At 37.9% G+C, this 20963-nt stretch overlaps 2 protein-coding genes across 2 annotated transcripts in view; one reads left to right on the forward strand and one right to left on the reverse strand.

The window, feature by feature from the left end:
• Positions 1 to 20963, reverse strand: part of LOC124123889 (probable methyltransferase-like protein 24) — a 98997-nt gene that overhangs the window by 68508 nt on the left and 9526 nt on the right. The gene's annotated exons all lie outside the window — the stretch shown is intronic.
• On the forward strand, positions 364 to 19612 carry LOC125380909 (probable serine/threonine-protein kinase clkA). Its single transcript, XM_048396669.1, has 6 exons — positions 364 to 532; positions 767 to 970; positions 3657 to 3711; positions 6566 to 7639; positions 18669 to 18843; positions 19388 to 19612. Exons 1-6 carry the CDS (start codon positions 364 to 366, stop codon positions 19610 to 19612), a joined length of 1902 nt encoding a protein of 633 aa, XP_048252626.1.

Raw genomic sequence — 20963 nt, forward strand, 5'->3', positions numbered from 1 at the left:
ACTACCCTGGGTACACAGATGTTAGAATGTTGTAATAAGCATCAACCTCAATGGAAATAAGTGCTTACTTAAACTACATAAATATTACATACAATCCAGCAGTTCTCCCAGATAAATATGTTAAGCAGCTTAAGTCTATTGAGGTTGTGTAAACATCACACTTCCGGAGAATGTTTTTGGAGAACATGTTAGTATTGCTGTCAAAACAATTACCTGTTGCAAGCTTGGCATCAACGGTTTGGGTGATATTTAAGTGACTGTCATCTTTGAGACCAGTCAGTTCCACAATATTCTACTTTCTTCCAGATATATTCACCATTTTCCCACTAACTTTGAAATATGAATAAGATAAATGTGTACGTCATGGGACACAGTTTTGTCAAGAGGCTAAGCACTCATGCTCATGGGGATTTAGATCTCAATGGGGTCACAGCACATTTTCGAGGGATAGGTGGTGCTGATGTAGCCAGGATGATGGAAGAGGTGAGGCAACTCCCTCAAGGATTCTGTGGGATAATTTTCATGCAGATCGGTAAGTAAAATATGTATTGGCTTTTGTAAGTGATTTTGTTATTAGATTTAGCTTAAGACCCCTAGTCATAATACCGGCCATTCACCCATGGTCAGAAAACTAATATTGGACTTAATTAAATTTAATCATAAATATCAAATTATTTAGGGTAACTGTTTGCTTATTTTGTTTATTTTGAAGGCTTATAACACCCAACTCCATTGTCCAATCTTTTACAACTATTGTATTTTTCAGGCGAGAATGACATCAGTTCTGCAAGAGGCGCTGGGGAAATTGTAAACGCGATGGAAAGACTTGCTTCCCATGTCAGTGCTGCAATGCCAACATCACATCTGATTCTTGGATCTCTATTTGACAGACTCAAGCCAAGGGGCATGAGCAGAAATGCTTATAGTAAGAAAATGAGGTCAATTAACAAGACTCTCCAGGAACAGTTGGGTGACAACCCTCATGTCACCATATGGGACCACAGCCGCCAGTTTAACATGCGGGATTCCTTGTTTCTGCCTGATGGTGTCCACTTAGTGAATAAAGGGAACTCTAAATTTTACCATTCAATAAGGAAGGCAATTGTATGCAACATGCCCCATTGATTGACAGAAGATTGACTTAAGGCTGTAAAAATAAATAAAAGATTTGAATGTAAGCACATGAAATTTTGAGCATCATTTTTGTCTTTATTTACCAGGATGACCAGTTATCTATGGGGTGAAAAAAGGATCACTGAACAACAAATTTGGTTATAAATACCAGTTCTTTTGGGTCAGTCCAATGACAATAAGTGAATGGCAGTTGATTCTGGTTGAAATCTTTATAATTATTCAGGTTGTAACATTTTGTGTTACAGTGACAATGACACGGTTAAGAAGTTCCTGGTGCCTGAAGGGCACTTGATTTTTGTAGTTATGCCTTTGTATTTATCTAATCCATGTCAGATTCCAATTTATCTTCTAATTGAGGCTTTAGTAGGTTCAACCAATATCCTTATTAAACAGTCAACTTAGCTGAAGTAATGATTCATTACATACAAGCAGGATCCCTTCGAGTTGGGGTCACTCAAACCATTAAGTCTCCTATTGCAAGTACTTTCCCGAGGACTTGTTTATGTCCATAAAATTCACAGTTTATATCATTAAACAATAATGCCCACTGAGTTTAAGCTATCTAAAAGGCAGAGGGGGGAAGTTTTTTTGTTTTAGTGTTTACTCCTTATGAAGTTACACTATATGTACTGATTTAATCTCAAACATTACTGAGGATATTGAGGAATGTGATGACTCAGAAAATCACTGCAGTTGAATGATATCCCACACTGACACATTTATTGTTAAAAAATACATGAAGAAAATTTGCATCCGGATACCTTCCGGAAACCTTCCGGAAACCTTCCGGAAACCTTCCAAATGCCTTCAGCAACCTTCAAATCTCTTGGTATTTTCAAGATAACTTTTTTATATGTTTCACACTTAAGTGAACAAAATGCACCCCCCAAATTTTGACATTATTTTTGGAAGGTTTCCGGAAGGTATCCGGGCCGGATCCAAAATGGGAAGGTATCCGGAAGGTTTCCGGAAGGTTTCCGGAATCCGGAAACCTACACTTTTTTTGCTGTGATAATACTTGTCTATAGATGTAAACACATTTGATGTTACATCTGTGATGTTTAAGTTGATTTTGACAGCCCGGGCCAAGTCGGACCCAACACAAGCAAAACACTTCTGATAGAGACTATGTTGAGAATGTAGGGGGAAATGGACTTCACTTTGATCACCTTGTTTTCTGTAAATATCTGAGACACTATGAAGTGGTATATAGTTAGATATAATACTAATCTATAGATCTCAATCCATGGCATGATACATATATGAGGTTTAAGTTGATTTTGACAGCCCGGGCCGAGTCGGGGCAAACACATGTGACAGATTTTCTTAAGAAAATACAGTAAAAGTGCTTGACTTTAACGGATCCGTTTTCTTTAAATACGATGTACTGTGACATTATAAAGTGGTATATAGGTAGATAAAATACTAAGCTACAGATGTAAAGACATTTGATGATAGATATGTGTGTTTAAAGTTGATTTTGACAGCCCGGACCAAGTCGGACCCAACACAAGCCAAACACTTCTGATAGAGACTATGTTGAGAATGTAGAGGGAAAAGGGCTTCACTTTGAGCACTGTGTTTTCTTTAACTACCGCAGTATGAGACAATAAAGTGGTATAGAATTAGATATAATACTAGTCTTTAGATATAAAGAAAGTTAGGAACTTTAGAAGTGCTAGGACAGTTCTTAACACGTGTCGTGTCAGCCCTATGACATTCGCGAATATCCACTTCCAGAAAACATCCTGTGTTGGTTTAACATGAATTAGTAAAGGTTAATTAGGGATGACCAACACGTTAATTAATGAAAGAAGAGTAGTCAAAACACTGTCGTTTCCTGCCCTGGACATCACACCCCTACACGCTAAGGTCGGTGAGAAACTTTCTCATCAAAGAAAACACACAGTGAAAACACACAGACACTGACTTTTCTACGCGGACTCACGGTATGTAGTCATAATTATCAGTTTATTACATTGTTGAAGATGCATTTTGATTCAAACTCAATTAAATGAGCAAAACTATACGTTTGTGGACATTTGCGATCTGCCTAGATATGCACGTTTCGTTTTATTATTCTGCAATCCATTTTTAGTATTACCCGCTGGCCCGGTCCGGCCCGACTTTTAGGCAATCCCCTTGTAAACACATGCAGTCACAGGAGGCCTGCAGATTAGTCAAGGCCTTGCGTGTCACCAACTTTCTGGACGTCAACATATTTATCTCCTGTCCTGGTTCCTCCCTTCATGTAAATTGAGGATGGTAGCTGTGATGGTAATGCCAAGTCAATAATATGGACATACTTATTGTATCAGACACAATCACAACTGCAGTAAAGCCAGAATCAGTACAGCGCTTCGCATGAAGGAGGAGTCTGGTGTCTGCCTCTTCTTGGCTACATCTTAGGGCTTTAACATTGTTGACTGGCTCCACCGTTAGTCTTATGCAAGCCTGCTTCTCCGTTCATCTTCACTCCAGCCAGTAACAAGTACTTAAATCAGGTGTGCCTTGTTCTCTAGGTTCAGGAGGACATTCACTGTATGACCCAATGTTCGGGTGCAAGGGTCCTGAATGGTATGCCATGCTGGGGTCCTCTGTTGGCTCTCTCTGCATTTTTGATTGATTCTTCCTGATAAACATCAAACACCATGTCAGTATACCCACAGGATATTCCTTGTCGCAAGGTTTTGGGAACTTCAGTATACGACATATTTGCAGTAAGGTAATGTCTGCTTATGGCTCCAGGCTTCAGAGTGAAACCTTTGGTGCCTCGTTGTGCCTTCTAGGTACAAGATATCGACAATATCAAAGTGTGACATCCAACATTGGTGATGAAGATCATTTTGATCCTGGTAGAAATACTCTGCCAAAGATATAAACTCTGGAGTGCTAAGTGCTTCATAGAAGGTCTCCTGGCATATGTCTTGTGAAAACGCATTGATCATCTCTGTTATCTGTTTTGAGGCTTTCCATCAGTTAAACCCATTACAACCAAGCCGTTGTGGAATCTAACAGAACGGTTGTATCTTCAACCGTCAAGTACACCTTCAACAGAACCTTCAGCGATCACTCCAGTTTCTATGCAGAGGTCTCTTAACCCAGTTGTTCTACCACACCTAACAGTGTGTACACTGTGTGAAACACGCTTAACCTAGGAACGATTCAATGAATAGCTTCTTCTGTTTCAAAATGTTTTCAGTGGCCTTTGCATACAATGCTTGATCGCAAACCAAAACAATGCTCCCGAGGGCTAGTGATGTTCTGATCTTCTGGGACTGACAAAAAAACCATGGACAGTGAGTGGAAAGCCAGTCACAACTTTAACATGGACATGAATATTGAACCCTTTCAAGCTGCTCGCAGTCTGGTTTGCTGATCATTGCAACCGAGTTATCATCCATAGTAGGGTTTTCTTTTTCACCTCCTGTTTCAGTTCCATGTCGTCAACTTGAATGTTATCACGAGGTTGCGGCCCAGCTCATACACAAGCATTGTAGATAGGAAGCTGCGACTTGACAACCTTGATAGTTCCATGCTTCTGTGTTGGTTCATTCAGGACATCCTTCAAATGCTGTGGACCACTCATCTTTTGCTGCACGTTGATTCCATTCACTTAGTGTGATGTCCCTCCGCAACTTAGTGTCTCTTCCAGTCAGTCGATGTTATCAAACGCCAATGTTACTTGGACATTTGGTTGTATGCATTCTGGTAGTGTAACACTTTCTTCGCTCAGTGACAATTTATGAAGACAGAGTGCTGTGTCAATCTCTTCAATTTGGGAGTATGAAACGCCATGTCCAATTCGGTTCAGAATGCAAATTAGTTCCACACACCCAGTGACTAATTTCGCAACATATGGCAGCAGGATTTGTTTTTAGAGATTCACCTTGACACATGTTTTGCCATCACAATGTCCTACCCTATAGAGTCTGTGAATATGGTCTGATACAAGAATTAATGGGTTAGTGTCTCAAGTTAAAAGCATTTTCAAGAAGAGGTTTAATGATGCAGGAATGTAGGCAGATGCATTTTTCATTTCTGTTGATACAGTTGGCCAAGACATTGTAACATCTTATCCCTTGACTTCATTTCTAAGCATAACAAATACATTCATCATCATTTTATCAAAATGAGAAGTGTCTTGCTTGGCAGCTAGGAGCTGTTCCTTCAACTTCTGGTTTTCATTGACTAGCTAAGTCAATGTTTGTCAGGATAATCCGAAGGTTTGCTTTTCTTATCAAGTATCATATGGATACTCTTCAATTTGAGTATATGTTTGGTCAAGGTCGCACGAAACAGAGTCTGTGGAAGCTGCAGCAGCACTAGATTTGGCTTGTGGTGTCTTTCCAAGCTTAGTGTATAGCCAGAGCGATGGAAATCTCCTTCAGCAGCGACTTCAAAAACATTAACTGCTCCCCTTTGAAAAACGATAGATGAGAGTTATCTCTCTTGAAAAGCAGACAACACTGTTTGGATTCCTTTTTAAGAATGTTTAGTACCGTAATGTGACTTGGAAAATGTGTATTTGATCATTTAAACTTTCCTATATGTTAAGTAGAGTTAAATATTAGCAACTGTTTTCCAATAGAAAAAAAGATTCTATGCTCACATAATGCTTCTGGCTCACATCCCTGTTCTTGTTCTTATAAGGAGGCAATTGAAAGCGAGCAGTCATTGTCTCTAAATTCAACTTTAGTACAAAACATTAAGTTTGTCTTTTCTTTTGCAGAATAAAGGTCCCTTCTTATTGTAACTCAAAGGGTTTGTAATATTGTGTAATATATTTAGGTTGAAACCGAGTTCATATATGGTACTAGATGGCATTCTTCTTGGATTAGTGGTAACCAAATTACATCAAAATGTAACTTAACCATCATCTGAATACATGTAGGGCATGACTATGAGCAATAGGAGTAGTTTTTTATCAAAACATAATGACATATTTCAGGAAGTCCAACTTCATACAAATCTTGTATGCTTTTAACGCAAATCGACAATTGTCTTAAAATGCATCAAAAACCGTTCTTTACCACAACAAAAAAGATAATAAATTTCACTTTTTTCAGACTTTTAACGGACTTGGGTACTTCTTGGCTTCAATCATAGCCCATTTGGGTTTCGAAAGTCCCATTGCAGTGGTATGTGCAGTTTATTTTCTGACAGGTGGTAATATTTTAAGCAGAGGTCAAATGTTGTGACCTTGTGACCTCTGGTGAACTACATTTGTACTGTATTAGTCCTATGTTACATACCAACATATAGAGCATCAGGTTACCAACATTTTGAGTGGTCATACTTCACCATATGACTATTGCGTGTAAAGTTATTCCACTTTCTGGTTTCCCCTACCCCGAAATCTAGTCCCGTGGATTCGACTCTGGATTGTACAACTTTATCAATTGTTGGGGTCTGGCTCATGGACTAACAGCAGCACCACATACAGCAAGGCCACACACAGCATCACCACATACAGCAACACCACATACGGCAGCACCACATACAGCAACACCACACACTGCAACACCACATACAACAACACCACATACAACAACACCACATACAACAACACCACATACAACAACACCACATACAACAACACCACATACAACAACACCACATACAACAACACCACGTACAGCAACACCACATACAGCAACACCACATACAACAACACCACATACAACAACACCACATACAACAACACCACATACAACAACACCACGTACAGCAACACCACATACAGCAGCACCACATACAACAACACCACGTACAACAACACCACATACAACAACACCACATACAACAACACCACATACAGCAACACCACATACAACAACACCACATACAACAACACCACATACAACAACACCACATACAACAACACCACATACAACAACACCACATACAACAACACCACATACAACAACACCACATACAACAACACCACATACAACAACACCACATACAACAACACCACATACAACAACACCACATACAACAACACCACATACAACAACACCACGTACAACAACACCACATACAACAACACCACGTACAGCAACACCACATACAGCAACACCACATACAACAACACCACATACAACAACACCACATACAACAACACCACGTACAGCAACACCACATACAACAACACCACATACAACAACACCACATACAACAACACCACGTACAGCAACACCACATACAGCAGCACCACATACAACAACACCACGTACAACAACACCACATACAACAACACCACGTACAGCAACACCACATACAACAACACCACATACAACAACACCACATACAACAACACCACATACAACAACACCACGTACAGCAACACCACATACAGCAGCACCACATACAACAACACCACGTACAACAACACCACGTACAGTATCACCACATACAGCAGCACCACATACAACAACACCACGTACAGTATCACCACATACAGCAGCACCATATACAGAAACACCACATACAGCAGCACAACGTACATACTGTTAACAAACTATACATCGATGTACTAGGGTCACATAGTGTTAACACACAATACATCGATGTACTAGGGTCACATAGTGTTAACAAACAATACATCGATGTACTAGGGTCACATAGTGTTAACACACAATACATCGATGTTCCAGGGTAACAAAGTGTTAACAAACTATACATCCATGTTCTAGGATACAGCAGCACCATATACAGAAACACCACATACAGCAGCACAACGTACATACTGTTAACAAACTATAAATCCATGTACTAGGGTCACATACTGTTAACAAACTATACATCGATGTACTAGGGTCACATAGTGTTAACAACCTATACATAGATGTACTAGGGTCACATAGCGTTAACAAACTATAAATCCATGTACTAGGGTCACATAGTGTTAACAAACTATACATCGATGTACTAGGGTCACATAGCGTTAACACACAATACATCGATGTACTAGGGTCACATAGTGTTAACAAACTATACATCGATGTACTAGGGTCACATAGCGTTAACACACAATACATCGATGTACTAGGGTCACATAGTGTTAACAAACTATACATCGATGTACTAGGGTCACATAACGTTAACACACAATACATCGATGTACTAGGGTCACATTGTGTTAATAAACAATACATAGATGTACTAGGGTCACATAGTGTTAACAAACTATAAATCCATGCAATAGGGTCACATAGTGTTAACAAACTATACATCGATGTACTAGGGTCACATACTGTTAACAAACTATACATCGATGTACTAGGGTCACATAGTGTTAACAACCTATACATAGATGTACTAGGGTCACATAGCGTTAACAAACTATAAATCCATGTACTAGGGTCACATAGTGTTAACAAACTATACATAGATGTACTAGGGTTACATTGTGTTATTCGCCCAGATTATGTTTCTAGGTTTGTCAGCACCATACCCGTGCTCGTGGGTTTCACCGAAGTGGTAAACGTCTGAGACCTGCATCACTTCGGACTTTCCTCCCCCATAAAGCTGACACGCCGTGATATAACTGGAATACTGTTAAAAGCGGCATTAAACCCAACTCACTCACTACATTGTGTTAACAAACAATACATAGATGTACTAGGGTCACATAGTGTTAACAAACTATAAATCCATGTACTAGGGTCACATAGTGTTAACAAACTATACATCAATGTACTAGGGTTACATAGTGTTAACAAACTATACATCGATGTTCTAGGGTTACATAGCGTTAACAAACTATACATCGATGTACTAGGGTCACATAGTGTTAACAAACTATACATCGATGTACTAGGGTCACATAGTGTTAACAAACTATAAATCCATGTACTAGGGTCACATAGTGTTAACAAACTATAAATCCATGTCCTAGGTTCACATAGTGTTAACAAACTATAAATCCATGTACTAGGGTCACATAGTGTTAACAAACTATACATCGATGTACTAGGGTTACATAGTGTTAACAAACTATACATCGATGTACTAGGGTCACACAGTGTTAACAAACTATAAATCGATGTACTAGGGTCACACAGTGTTAACAAACCATACATCGATGTACTAGGGTCACATAGTGTTAACAAACCATACATCGATGTACTAGGGTCACATAGTGTTAACAACCAATACATCGATGTACTAGGGTAACATAGTGTTAACAACCAATACATCGATGTACTAGGGTTACATAGCGTTAACAAACTATACATCGATGTACTAGGGTTACATAGCGTTAACAAACTATACATCGATGTACTAGGGTCACATAGTGTTAACAAACTATACATCGATGTACTAGGGTCACATAGTGTTAACAAACTATACATCGATGTACTAGGGTTACATAGTGTTAACAAACAATACATCGATGTATTAGCGCTACACAGTGTTAACAAACAATACATCGAAGTACTAGGATTACATAGTGTTAACAAACCATACATCGATGTACTAGGGTTACATAGTGTTAACAAACCATACATCGATGTACTAGGGTTACATAGTGTTAACAAACTATACATCGATGTACTAGCGTTACATAGTGTTAACAAACTATACATCGATGTACTAGGGTCACATAGTGTTAACAAACTATACATCGATGTACTAGGGTCACATAGTGTTAACAAACTATACATCGATGTACTGGGGTTACATAGTGTTAACAAACTATACATCGATGTACTAGGGTTACATAGCGTTAACAAACTATACATCGATGTACTAGCGTTACTTAGTGTTAACAAACAATACATCGATGTACTAGCGTTACATAGCGTTAACAAACCATACATCGATGTACTAGCGTTACTTAGTGTTAACAACCAATACATCGATGTACTAGGGTTACATAGTGTTAACAAACCATACATCGATGTACTAGCGTTACTTAGTGTTAACAAACTATACATCGATGTACTAGGGTTACATAGTGTTAACAAACAATACATCGATGTATTAGCGCTACACAGTGTTAACAAACAATACATCGAAGTACTAGGGTAACATAGTGTTAACAAACCATACATCCATGTACTAGGGTCACATAGTGTTAACAAACTATACATAGATGTACTAGGGTTACATTGTGTTATTCGCCCAGATTATGTTTCTAGGTTTGTCAGCACCATACCCGTGCTCGTGGGTTTCACCGAAGTGGTAAACGTCTGAGACCTGCATCACTTCGGACTTTCCTCCCCCATAAAGCTGACACGCCGTGATATAACTGGAATACTGTTAAAAGCGGCATTAAACCCAACTCACTCACTACATTGTGTTAACAAACAATACATAGATGTACTAGGGTCACATAGTGTTAACAAACTATAAATCCATGTACTAGGGTCACATAGTGTTAACAAACTATACATCAATGTACTAGGGTTACATAGTGTTAACAAACTATACATCGATGTTCTAGGGTTACATAGCGTTAACAAACTATACATCGATGTACTAGGGTCACATAGTGTTAACAAACTATACATCGATGTACTAGGGTCACATAGTGTTAACAAACTATAAATCCATGTACTAGGGTCACATAGTGTTAACAAACTATAAATCCATGTCCTAGGTTCACATAGTGTTAACAAACTATAAATCCATGTACTAGGGTCACATAGTGTTAACAAACTATACATCGATGTACTAGGGTTACATAGTGTTAACAAACTATACATCGATGTACTAGGGTCACACAGTGTTAACAAACTATAAATCGATGTACTAGGGTCACACAGTGTTAACAAACCATACATCGATGTACTAGGGTCACATAGTGTTAACAAACCATACATCGATGTACTAGGGTCACATAGTGTTAACAACCAATACATCGATGTACTAGGGTAACATAGTGTTAACAACCAATACATCGATGTACTAGGGTTACATAGCGTTAACAAACTATACATCGATGTACTAGGGTTACATAGCGTTAACAAACTATACATCGATGTACTAGGGTCACATAGTGTTAACAAACTATACATCGATGTACTAGGGTCACATAGTGTTAACAAACTATACATCGATGTACTAGGGTTACATAGTGTTAACAAACAATACATCGATGTATTAGCGCTACACAGTGTTAACAAACAATACATCGAAGTACTAGGATTACATAGTGTTAACAAACCATACATCGATGTACTAGGGTTACATAGTGTTAACAAACCATACATCGATGTACTAGGGTTACATAGTGTTAACAAACTATACATCGATGTACTAGCGTTACATAGTGTTAACAAACTATACATCGATGTACTAGGGTCACATAGTGTTAACAAACTATACATCGATGTACTAGGGTCACATAGTGTTAACAAACTATACATCGATGTACTGGGGTTACATAGTGTTAACAAACTATACATCGATGTACTAGGGTTACATAGCGTTAACAAACTATACATCGATGTACTAGCGTTACTTAGTGTTAACAAACAATACATCGATGTACTAGCGTTACATAGCGTTAACAAACCATACATCGATGTACTAGCGTTACTTAGTGTTAACAACCAATACATCGATGTACTAGGGTTACATAGTGTTAACAAACCATACATCGATGTACTAGCGTTACTTAGTGTTAACAAACTATACATCGATGTACTAGGGTTACATAGTGTTAACAAACAATACATCGATGTATTAGCGCTACACAGTGTTAACAAACAATACATCGAAGTACTAGGGTAACATAGTGTTAACAAACCATACATCCATGTACTAGGGTCACATAGTGTTAACAAACTATACATCCATGTACTAGGGTCACATAGTGTTAACAAACTATACATCGATGTACCAGGGTAACATAGTGTTAACAAACTATACATCGATGTACTAGGGTAACGTAGTGTTAACAACCAATACATCGATGTACTAGGGTTACATAGCGTTAACAAACTATACATCGATGTACTAGCGTTACTTAGTGTTAACAACCAATACATCGATGTACTAGGGTTACATAGTGTTAACAAACCATACATCGATGTACTAGCGTTACTTAGTGTTAACAACCAATACATCGATGTACTAGGGTTACATAGCGTTAACAAACTATACATAGATGTACTAGGGTCACATAGTGTTAACAAACTATAAATCCATGTACTAGTGTCACATAGCGTTAACCAACTATACATCGATGTACTAGGGTCACATAGCGTTAACACACAATACATCGATGTACTAGGGTCACATAGTGTTAACAAACTATAAATCGATGTACTAGGGTCACATAGTGTTAACAAACTATACATCGATGTACTAGGGTAACATAGTGTTAACAAACTATACATCGATGTGCTAGGGTTACATAGCGTTAACAAACTATACATCGATGTACTAGCGTTACTTAGTGTTAACAAACCATACATCGATGTACTAGGGTTACATAGCGTTAACAAACTATACATCGATGTACTAGCGTTACTTAGTGCTAACAACCAATACATCGATGTACTAGGGTTACATAGTGTTAACAAACCATACATCGATGTACTAGCGTTACTTAGTGTTAACAACCAATACGTCGATGTACTAGGGTTACATAGTGTTAACAAACTATACATAGATGTACTAGGGTCCCATAGTGTTAACAAACTATAAATCCATTTACTAGGGTCACATAGTGTTAACAAACTATACATCGATGTACTAGGGTCACATAGTGTTAACAAACTATACATCGATGTTCTAGGGTTACATAGCGTTAACAAACTGTACATCGATGTACTAGGGTCACACAGTGTTAACAAACCATACATCGATGTACTAGGGTTACATAGTGTTAACAAACCATACATCCATGTACTAGGGTCACATAGTGTTAACAAACTATACATCGATGTACTAGGGTTACATAGTGTTAACAAACAATACATCGATGTATTAGCGCTACATAGTGTTAACAAACAAGACATCGAAGTACTAGGATTACATAGCGTTAACAAACTATACATCGATGTACTAGCGTTACTTAGTGTTAACAACCAATACATCGATGTACTAGGGTAACATAGCGTTAACAAACTATACATCGATGTACTAGCGTTACTTAGTGTTAACAACCAATACATCGATGTACTAGGGTTACATAGCGTTAACAAACCATACATCGATGTACTAGCGTTACTTAGTGTTAACAACCAATACATCGATGTACTAGGGTTACATAGCGTTAACAAACTATACATCGATGTACTAGCGTTACTTAGTGTTAACAACCAATACATCGATGTACTAGGGTTACATAGCGTTAACAAACTATACATCGATGTACTAGCGTTACTTAGTGTTAACAACCAATACATCGATGTACTAGGGTTACATAGTGTTAACAAACCATACATCGATGTACTAGGGTTACATAGTGTTGACAAACTATACATCGATGTACTAGCGTTACATAGTGTTAACAAACTATACATCGATGTACTAGCGTTACATAGTGTTAACAAACTATACATCGATGTACTAGCGTTACATAGTGTTAACAAACTATACATCGATGTACTAGCGTTACTTAGTGTTAACAAGCTATACATCGATGTACTAGGGTTACATAGCGTTAACAAACTATACATCGATGTACTAGCGTTACTTAGTGTTAACAAACTATAAATCGATGTACTAGCGTTACATAGCGTTAACAAACTATACATCGATGTACTAGCGTTACTTAGTGTTAACAAACTATACATCGATGTACTAGGGTTACATAGCGTTAACAAACTATACATCGATGTACTAGCGTTACTTAGTGTTAACAAACTATAAATCGATGTACTAGCGTTACATAGCGTTAACAAACTATACATCGATGTACTAGCGTTACTTAGTGTTAACAAACTATACATCGATGTACTAGGGTTACATAGCGTTAACAAACTATACATCGATGTACTAGGGTTACTTAGTGTTAACAACCAATACATCGATGTACTAGGGTTACATAGTGTTAACAAACCATACATCGATGTACTAGGGTTACATAGTGTTAACAAACTATACATTGATGTACTAGCGTTACTTAGTGTTAACAAACTATACATCGATGTACTAGCGTTACATAGCGTTAACAAACTATACATCGATGTACTAGCGTTGCTTAGTGTTAACAAGCTATACATCGATGTACTAGGGTTACATAGTGTTAACAAACTATACATTGATGTACTAGCGTTACTTAGTGTTAACAACCAATACGTCGATGTACTAGGGTTACATAGCGTTAACAAACTATACATCGATGTACTAGGGTCACATAGCGTTAACAACCAATACATCGATGTACTAGCGTTACTTAGTGTTAACAACCAATACATCGATGTACTAGGGTTACATAGTGTTAACAAACCATACATCGATGTACTAGCGTTACTTAGTGTTAAGAAACTATACATCGATGTACTAGGGTTACATAGCGTTAACAAACTATACATCGATGTACTAGGGTTACATAGTGTTAACAAACTATACATCGATGTACTAGCGTTACTTAGTGTTAACAAACTATACATCGATGTACTAGGGTTACATAGCGTTAACAAACTATACATCGATGTACTAGCGTTACTTAGTGTTAACAAACTATAAATCGATGTACTAGCGTTACATAGCGTTAACAAACTATACATCGATGTACTAGCGTTACTTAGTGTTAACAAACTATACATCGATGTACTAGGGTTACATAGCGTTAACAAACTATACATCGATGTACTAGCGTTACTTAGTGTTAACAACCAATACATCGATGTACTAGGGTTACATAGTGTTAACAAACCATACATCGATGTACTAGGGTTACATAGTGTTAACAAACTATACATTGATGTACTAGCGTTACTTAGTGTTAACAAACTATACATCGATGTACTAGCGTTACGTAGCGTTAACAAACTATACATCGATGTACTAGCGTTACTTAGTGTTAACAAACTATACATCGATGTACTAGCGTTACTTAGTGTTAACAAGCTATACATCGATGTACTAGGGTTACATAGTGTTAACAAACTATACATTGATGTACTAGCGTTACTTAGTGTTAACAAACTATACATCGATGTACTAGCGTTACTTAGTGTTAACAAACTATACATCGATGTACTAGCGTTACTTAGTGTTAACAAGCTATACATCGATGTACTAGCGTTACTTAGTGTTAACAAACCATACATCGATGTACTAGCGTTACTTAGTGTTAACAAACTATACATCGATGTACTAGCGTTACTTAGTGTTAACAAGCTATACATCGATGTACTAGCGTTACTTAGTGTTAACAAACCATACATCGATGTACTAGCGTTACTTAGTGTTAACAAACCATACATCGATGTACTAGCGTTACATAGTGTTAACAAACCATACATCGATGTTCTAGGGTTACATAGCGTTAACAAACTATACATCGATGTACTAGCGTTACTTAGTGTTAACAACCAATACATCGATGTATTAGCGTTACTTAGTGTTAACAACCAATACATCGATGTACTAGCGTTACTAAGTGTTAACAAACTATACATCGATGTACTAGCGTTACTTAGTGTTAACAAGCTATACATCGATGTACTAGCGTTACTTAGTGTTAACAAACCATACATCGATGTACTAGCGTTACTTAGTGTTAACAAACCATACATCGATGTACTAGCGTTACATAGTGTTAACAAACTATACATCGATGTACTAGGGTTACATAGCGTTAACAAACTATACATCGATGTACTAGCGTTACTTAGTGTTAACAACCAATACATCGATGTACTAGCGTTACTTAGTGTTAACAACCAATACATCGATGTACTAGCGTTACTTAGTGTTAACAACCAATACATCGATGTACTAGCGTTACTTAGTGTTAACAACCAATACATCGATGTACTAGCGTTACTTAGTGTTAACAACCAATACATCGATGTACTAGCGTTACTTAGTGTTAACAACCAATACATCGATGTACTAGCGTTACTTAGTGTTAACAACCAATACATCGATGTACTAGCGTTACATAGTGTTAACAAACTATACATCGATGTACTAGCGTTACTTAGTGTTAACAACCAATACATCGATGTACTAGCGTTACTTAGTGTTAACAAACTATACATCGATGTACTAGCGTTACATAGTGTTAACAACCAATACATCGATGTACTAGGGTAACATAGCGTTAACAAACTATACATCGATGTACTAGCGTTACTTAGTGTTAACAACCAATACATCGATGTACTAGCGTTACATAGCGTTAACAAACTATACATCGATGTACTAGCGTTACATAGTGTTAACAAACTATACATCGATGTACTAGCGTTACTTAGTGTTAACAACCAATACATCGATGTACTAGAGTAACTTAATGTTATTTATTCCCAAGTTGACAGGCGAAGGTTAACCCAGAAATCGCCGCGTAAAGAATAACTAACAATCAATATTAACACGCAGGATGAGGAGTTGGTGGATGTTATAGATAAGAGTTGGTGGATGAATGGTGGCAGTTGTGGCAAATACTACCATGATTATGTTTCAATATGGTAAATGAAAGATATATGTTAATGTGGCCGTTTTGCATTTTACAAAAATAGCAAATATTTCAGACACAGAAGTCGCTATATATTAGTTGAAATATACTAATTGTCGATCTCCATAGTTAAGACTGTATGAACATTGCAGTGTCTACATCAAGCTTGCCTTGACAATCATCAAATGTAATACAGATAATGCTCATTCTTCATTTTTTTAGGCCTAGCTTTTTGTTTGCTTATTCTTGACTGTTTCAAATTTTAAGATAAACAATTTTTTAATGCTATTTCGTTCTCTTTAAACCGACAGATATCTGCATTGCACAATGACTGTTATTAGTTTATTTGATACCTTGGTATACTTGTACATGTGTGCTCGTATTAGCTTACACATGCAATGCTTTTCATTATCTGTTACTGCATGTTTTGACAATGAAGATAACTAACAGAAAAAAGGACTTTAGTATACTTACATGTTTGAAGAACCAATCAATTCATTGTCGAAACATTTTTTAATTCCTTACATGAATTTCTTAGATCTTCGTAAGATCAAAATATATCCAAATTAAAATGAGGAAATTAAATTAAGGAGTCAAATTCATTTCATTGCTTGAATGCTTTGGAACTAACACAATGGCTGATAAAATAAAATGAGTTTGCATTATGTCATGGATGCGATATATTAGGCCGGACTGACGGAATGCCATGCCGTTTTCTGATGTTGAAAATACCGTGGCAATATACCGTCCTTTAGTTGAATTCTCAACAAATGTTGATATCCTTAACTTATAATCACTACAAAATACGTGCTAGTTTAAAGTATCCAGTTGTAAACGACCGTTTTTGAATGAAATTGCAACAGGGTAACGCTTTAGCTTGGCTCCGTCTCTACATGTCACTAGAGGTCGCAGCGCGCATTGATGCGAGAACCAGACCAGAAGCGACAGGTTGGACCGTCGCTTCAATAGGACAGTTATTGCCCCTTGGAACAAAACGGTCGCCAAAGCAACATTACCTAACATGGCGAATGTGTTTCTCAAGTAAACAGGAGCGCTATAACTATCGGGTTAATAATCCTGCACATGCCATTGCTTGGAGAAAGTATTATAGCAGCGTTCCAGTCTAGGACAGCTGGTATCTTGTAATCTCAGCTCAGCAAAGCGTTCACATTTGACGCATCAGTGGCGAAAATGCCTGATGCAATTCCCTATTTTGACTTGTACCATATATTCATATTTTCTTTCAATTGAACAACTGACTTAACCTTGGGTGTGTTTGTGACGGGTGCCACCGGTGGGGCAGGATACGCTCACATCTACGCGAACACCTGGTATCATCACTATTTGATTGTGATTCATAAACACGTGCTCATGATACAGTCGGAATCCTACAATCGACTCTGCTATTAGCTGAGATTTCCCATGGTTATGGAAATGTTTTGTGTCACTTTTGTCTCTCAAAAAGCAAACTGGCTCCTGGGACACTTTGGCGTGAATGAATGAATGAATGAATGAATGAATGAATGAATGCCTTCTTCATGGGCAGCACCGTGTCACGATATGGCTTAATTATTGCCGATGTGACGCTGACTATTAACTCACTCACTGTTAAATCACTGGTCACGATATGGCTGAACTATTGCTGATGTGACGTTGAATATTAACTCACTCACGCACTGTTTACTCACATTTTATGACGTAGAAAAGAACACAGGCCTGACGTGAAATCAACTCGGCGGTCCGGGATTGTTAGTAAAGAGATTACCGCATTACCCAAGCACAAATCGCATTGGAATCTCTGATTGACCAATTTCCAGTTATTGGTAGAATTGTTGTTAGCAAAAAGTTTGCTTTTTGAATTTTCAACAAATCATTGGAACTACAATGTCAACGTCTGCCAGTATAACTCATTTTAATCTTAGGTATTTTGTATTATCGTAAGTGTACGCGTGTCTACGCAACCAGAGATCCAGGCAACCAGACATCCAGGCAACCAGACATCCAGGCAACCAGAGATCCAGGCAACCAGAGATCCAGACAACGAGAGATCCAGGCAACTAGAGATCCAGGCAACTAGAGATCCAGGCAACCAGAGATCCAGGCAACCAGACATCCAGGCAACCAGACATCCAGGCAACCAGAGATCCAGGCAACCAGAGATCCAGACAACGATAGATCCAGGCAACTAGAGATCCAGGCAACCAGAGATCCAGGCAACTAGAGATCCAGGCTACTAGAGATCCAGGCAACTAGAGATCCAGGCAACCAGACATCCAGGCAACCAGAGATCCAGGCAACCAGAGATCCAGGCAACTAGAGATCCAGGCAACTAGAGATTCAGGCAACCAGAGATCCAGGCAACTAGAGATCCAGGCAACTAGAGATTTAGGCAACCAGAGATCCAGGCAACTAGAGATCCAGGCAACTAGAGATCCAGGCAACTAGAGATCAAGGCAACCAGAGATCCAGGCAACTAGAGATTAAGGCAACGAGAGATCCAGGCAACTAGAGATTCAGACAACCAGAGATCCAGGCAACTAGAGATTTAGGCAACCAGAGATCCAGGCAACTAGAGATCCAGGCAACTAGAGATCCAGGCAACTAGAGATCAAGGCAACCAGAGATCCAGGCAACTAGAGATTAAGGCAACGAGAGATCCAGGCAACTAGAGATTCAGACAACCAGAGATCCAGGCAACCAGAGATCCAGGCAACTAGAGATCCAGGCAACCAGAGATCCAGGGAACCAGAGATCCAGGCAACTAGAGATCCAGGCAACCAGAGATCCAGGCAACTAGAGATCCAGGCAACCAGAGATCCAGGCAACCAGAGATCCAGGCAACTAGAGATCAAGGCAACCAGAGAACCAGAGATCATTCTAACGTAACCGTTTGCGAAAAGTCGAGTGATCACAGTTTAGGGCATGTGCATTGTCCAACATACAGGATATTAAGGCCAGTATTCAATCACGTATTTGATATTCCTAATTACTTCATGCGAAGTATGTCAGTTTTTTTAAAGTTCATGATATCTTCTTGAATATATTTTGAACACTGGTGGATATGTTCTGTGTGTATGCCAGCGTAGACCCTTTAATAGGATACAAATACGCTGATAAATAAATCCTTTAATGTCCTTTAGCGAAAAGCACATTCACGAAAAATTAAAGTAGTAAAACTAGACATTAAAATGACACCTTTTATAAAAAGGGGTTGGGTTTTATTATTTTAACAAATAGCTAACTACCTGTGATATAACGTACCTTCGAAGCTGCCGCCACGACACCAGAGACTCAATGCAAAAATAGACAAAAACACTGACAGCGACGTCACACCAAGCAATCAATACAGCGACGTCACACCAAGCAATCAATACATCAATACATATTTGCATGGAGGGCCATACGTCCACATACACAATATCTATTTACAAGTATGATGGTGGCAATATGTAGAAGTTTAAACATTGTTTAAAACATTCAAATAAAGGACAGTTCCTCATACATACATCGAGTTTGTTGCCTCCTCCCCTCCTTTATTCCTCAACCGCAATAGTTCCACTCTAAGCGTCACTAAATTGTTTTGATGCTAGACTTCATTGTTCCTCAACCGTAATATTTCCCCTCTGAGCGTCACCAAATGGTTTTGATGCTAGACTTCATTAATTGCATAACGAAACTTTTCTGGTTCTAGGAACCTTTTAAATTTTTAAAGGTTATATCTTCAACTGTTGTTAATTTGTTTTGTTTTTGCTGTGGTTGTTGTTGATTTTAAATAGATTTTCAGGGAAAAGATATTTTATGAACGCTTCGTGGCTAAAGAGAGAGAGTAGAAGTCGCTTGCATCTTGCATCTGCTTAACTATTATTCTAACAAATCTTACTGTTCTTTTTGTTTGCAATATATTTTTCAATTTGACATATATCACTAAATCCTTTATTGAATACTTCAAAGTATTGTTTATTAATACTTGATAAATAAATGAATCTCATTGCTGATAGCAGAATATGGTTAACTACATTGTCATATGTACAAAATTCAAACATGATAGTATATTTTCAAGTTCAATATTAAGATTACAGTTGATAAATATTTCAGAATGTGACCAGAAGTCCTTGACGTGTTCAAATTCTTAATAAGTATGTGATAAATCTTCTCTACAGCATTTACAAATGTACAAATATCATCATCAACCAAATTATAAAACTAAATCTGATATCTACTCTACTGTATAAACACT

This window comes from Haliotis rufescens, unplaced genomic scaffold, assembly GCF_023055435.1.
Source record: "Haliotis rufescens isolate VD_foot unplaced genomic scaffold, xgHalRufe1.0.p SCAF_16, whole genome shotgun sequence".
NCBI classification, from domain to species: domain Eukaryota; kingdom Metazoa; phylum Mollusca; class Gastropoda; order Lepetellida; family Haliotidae; genus Haliotis; species Haliotis rufescens.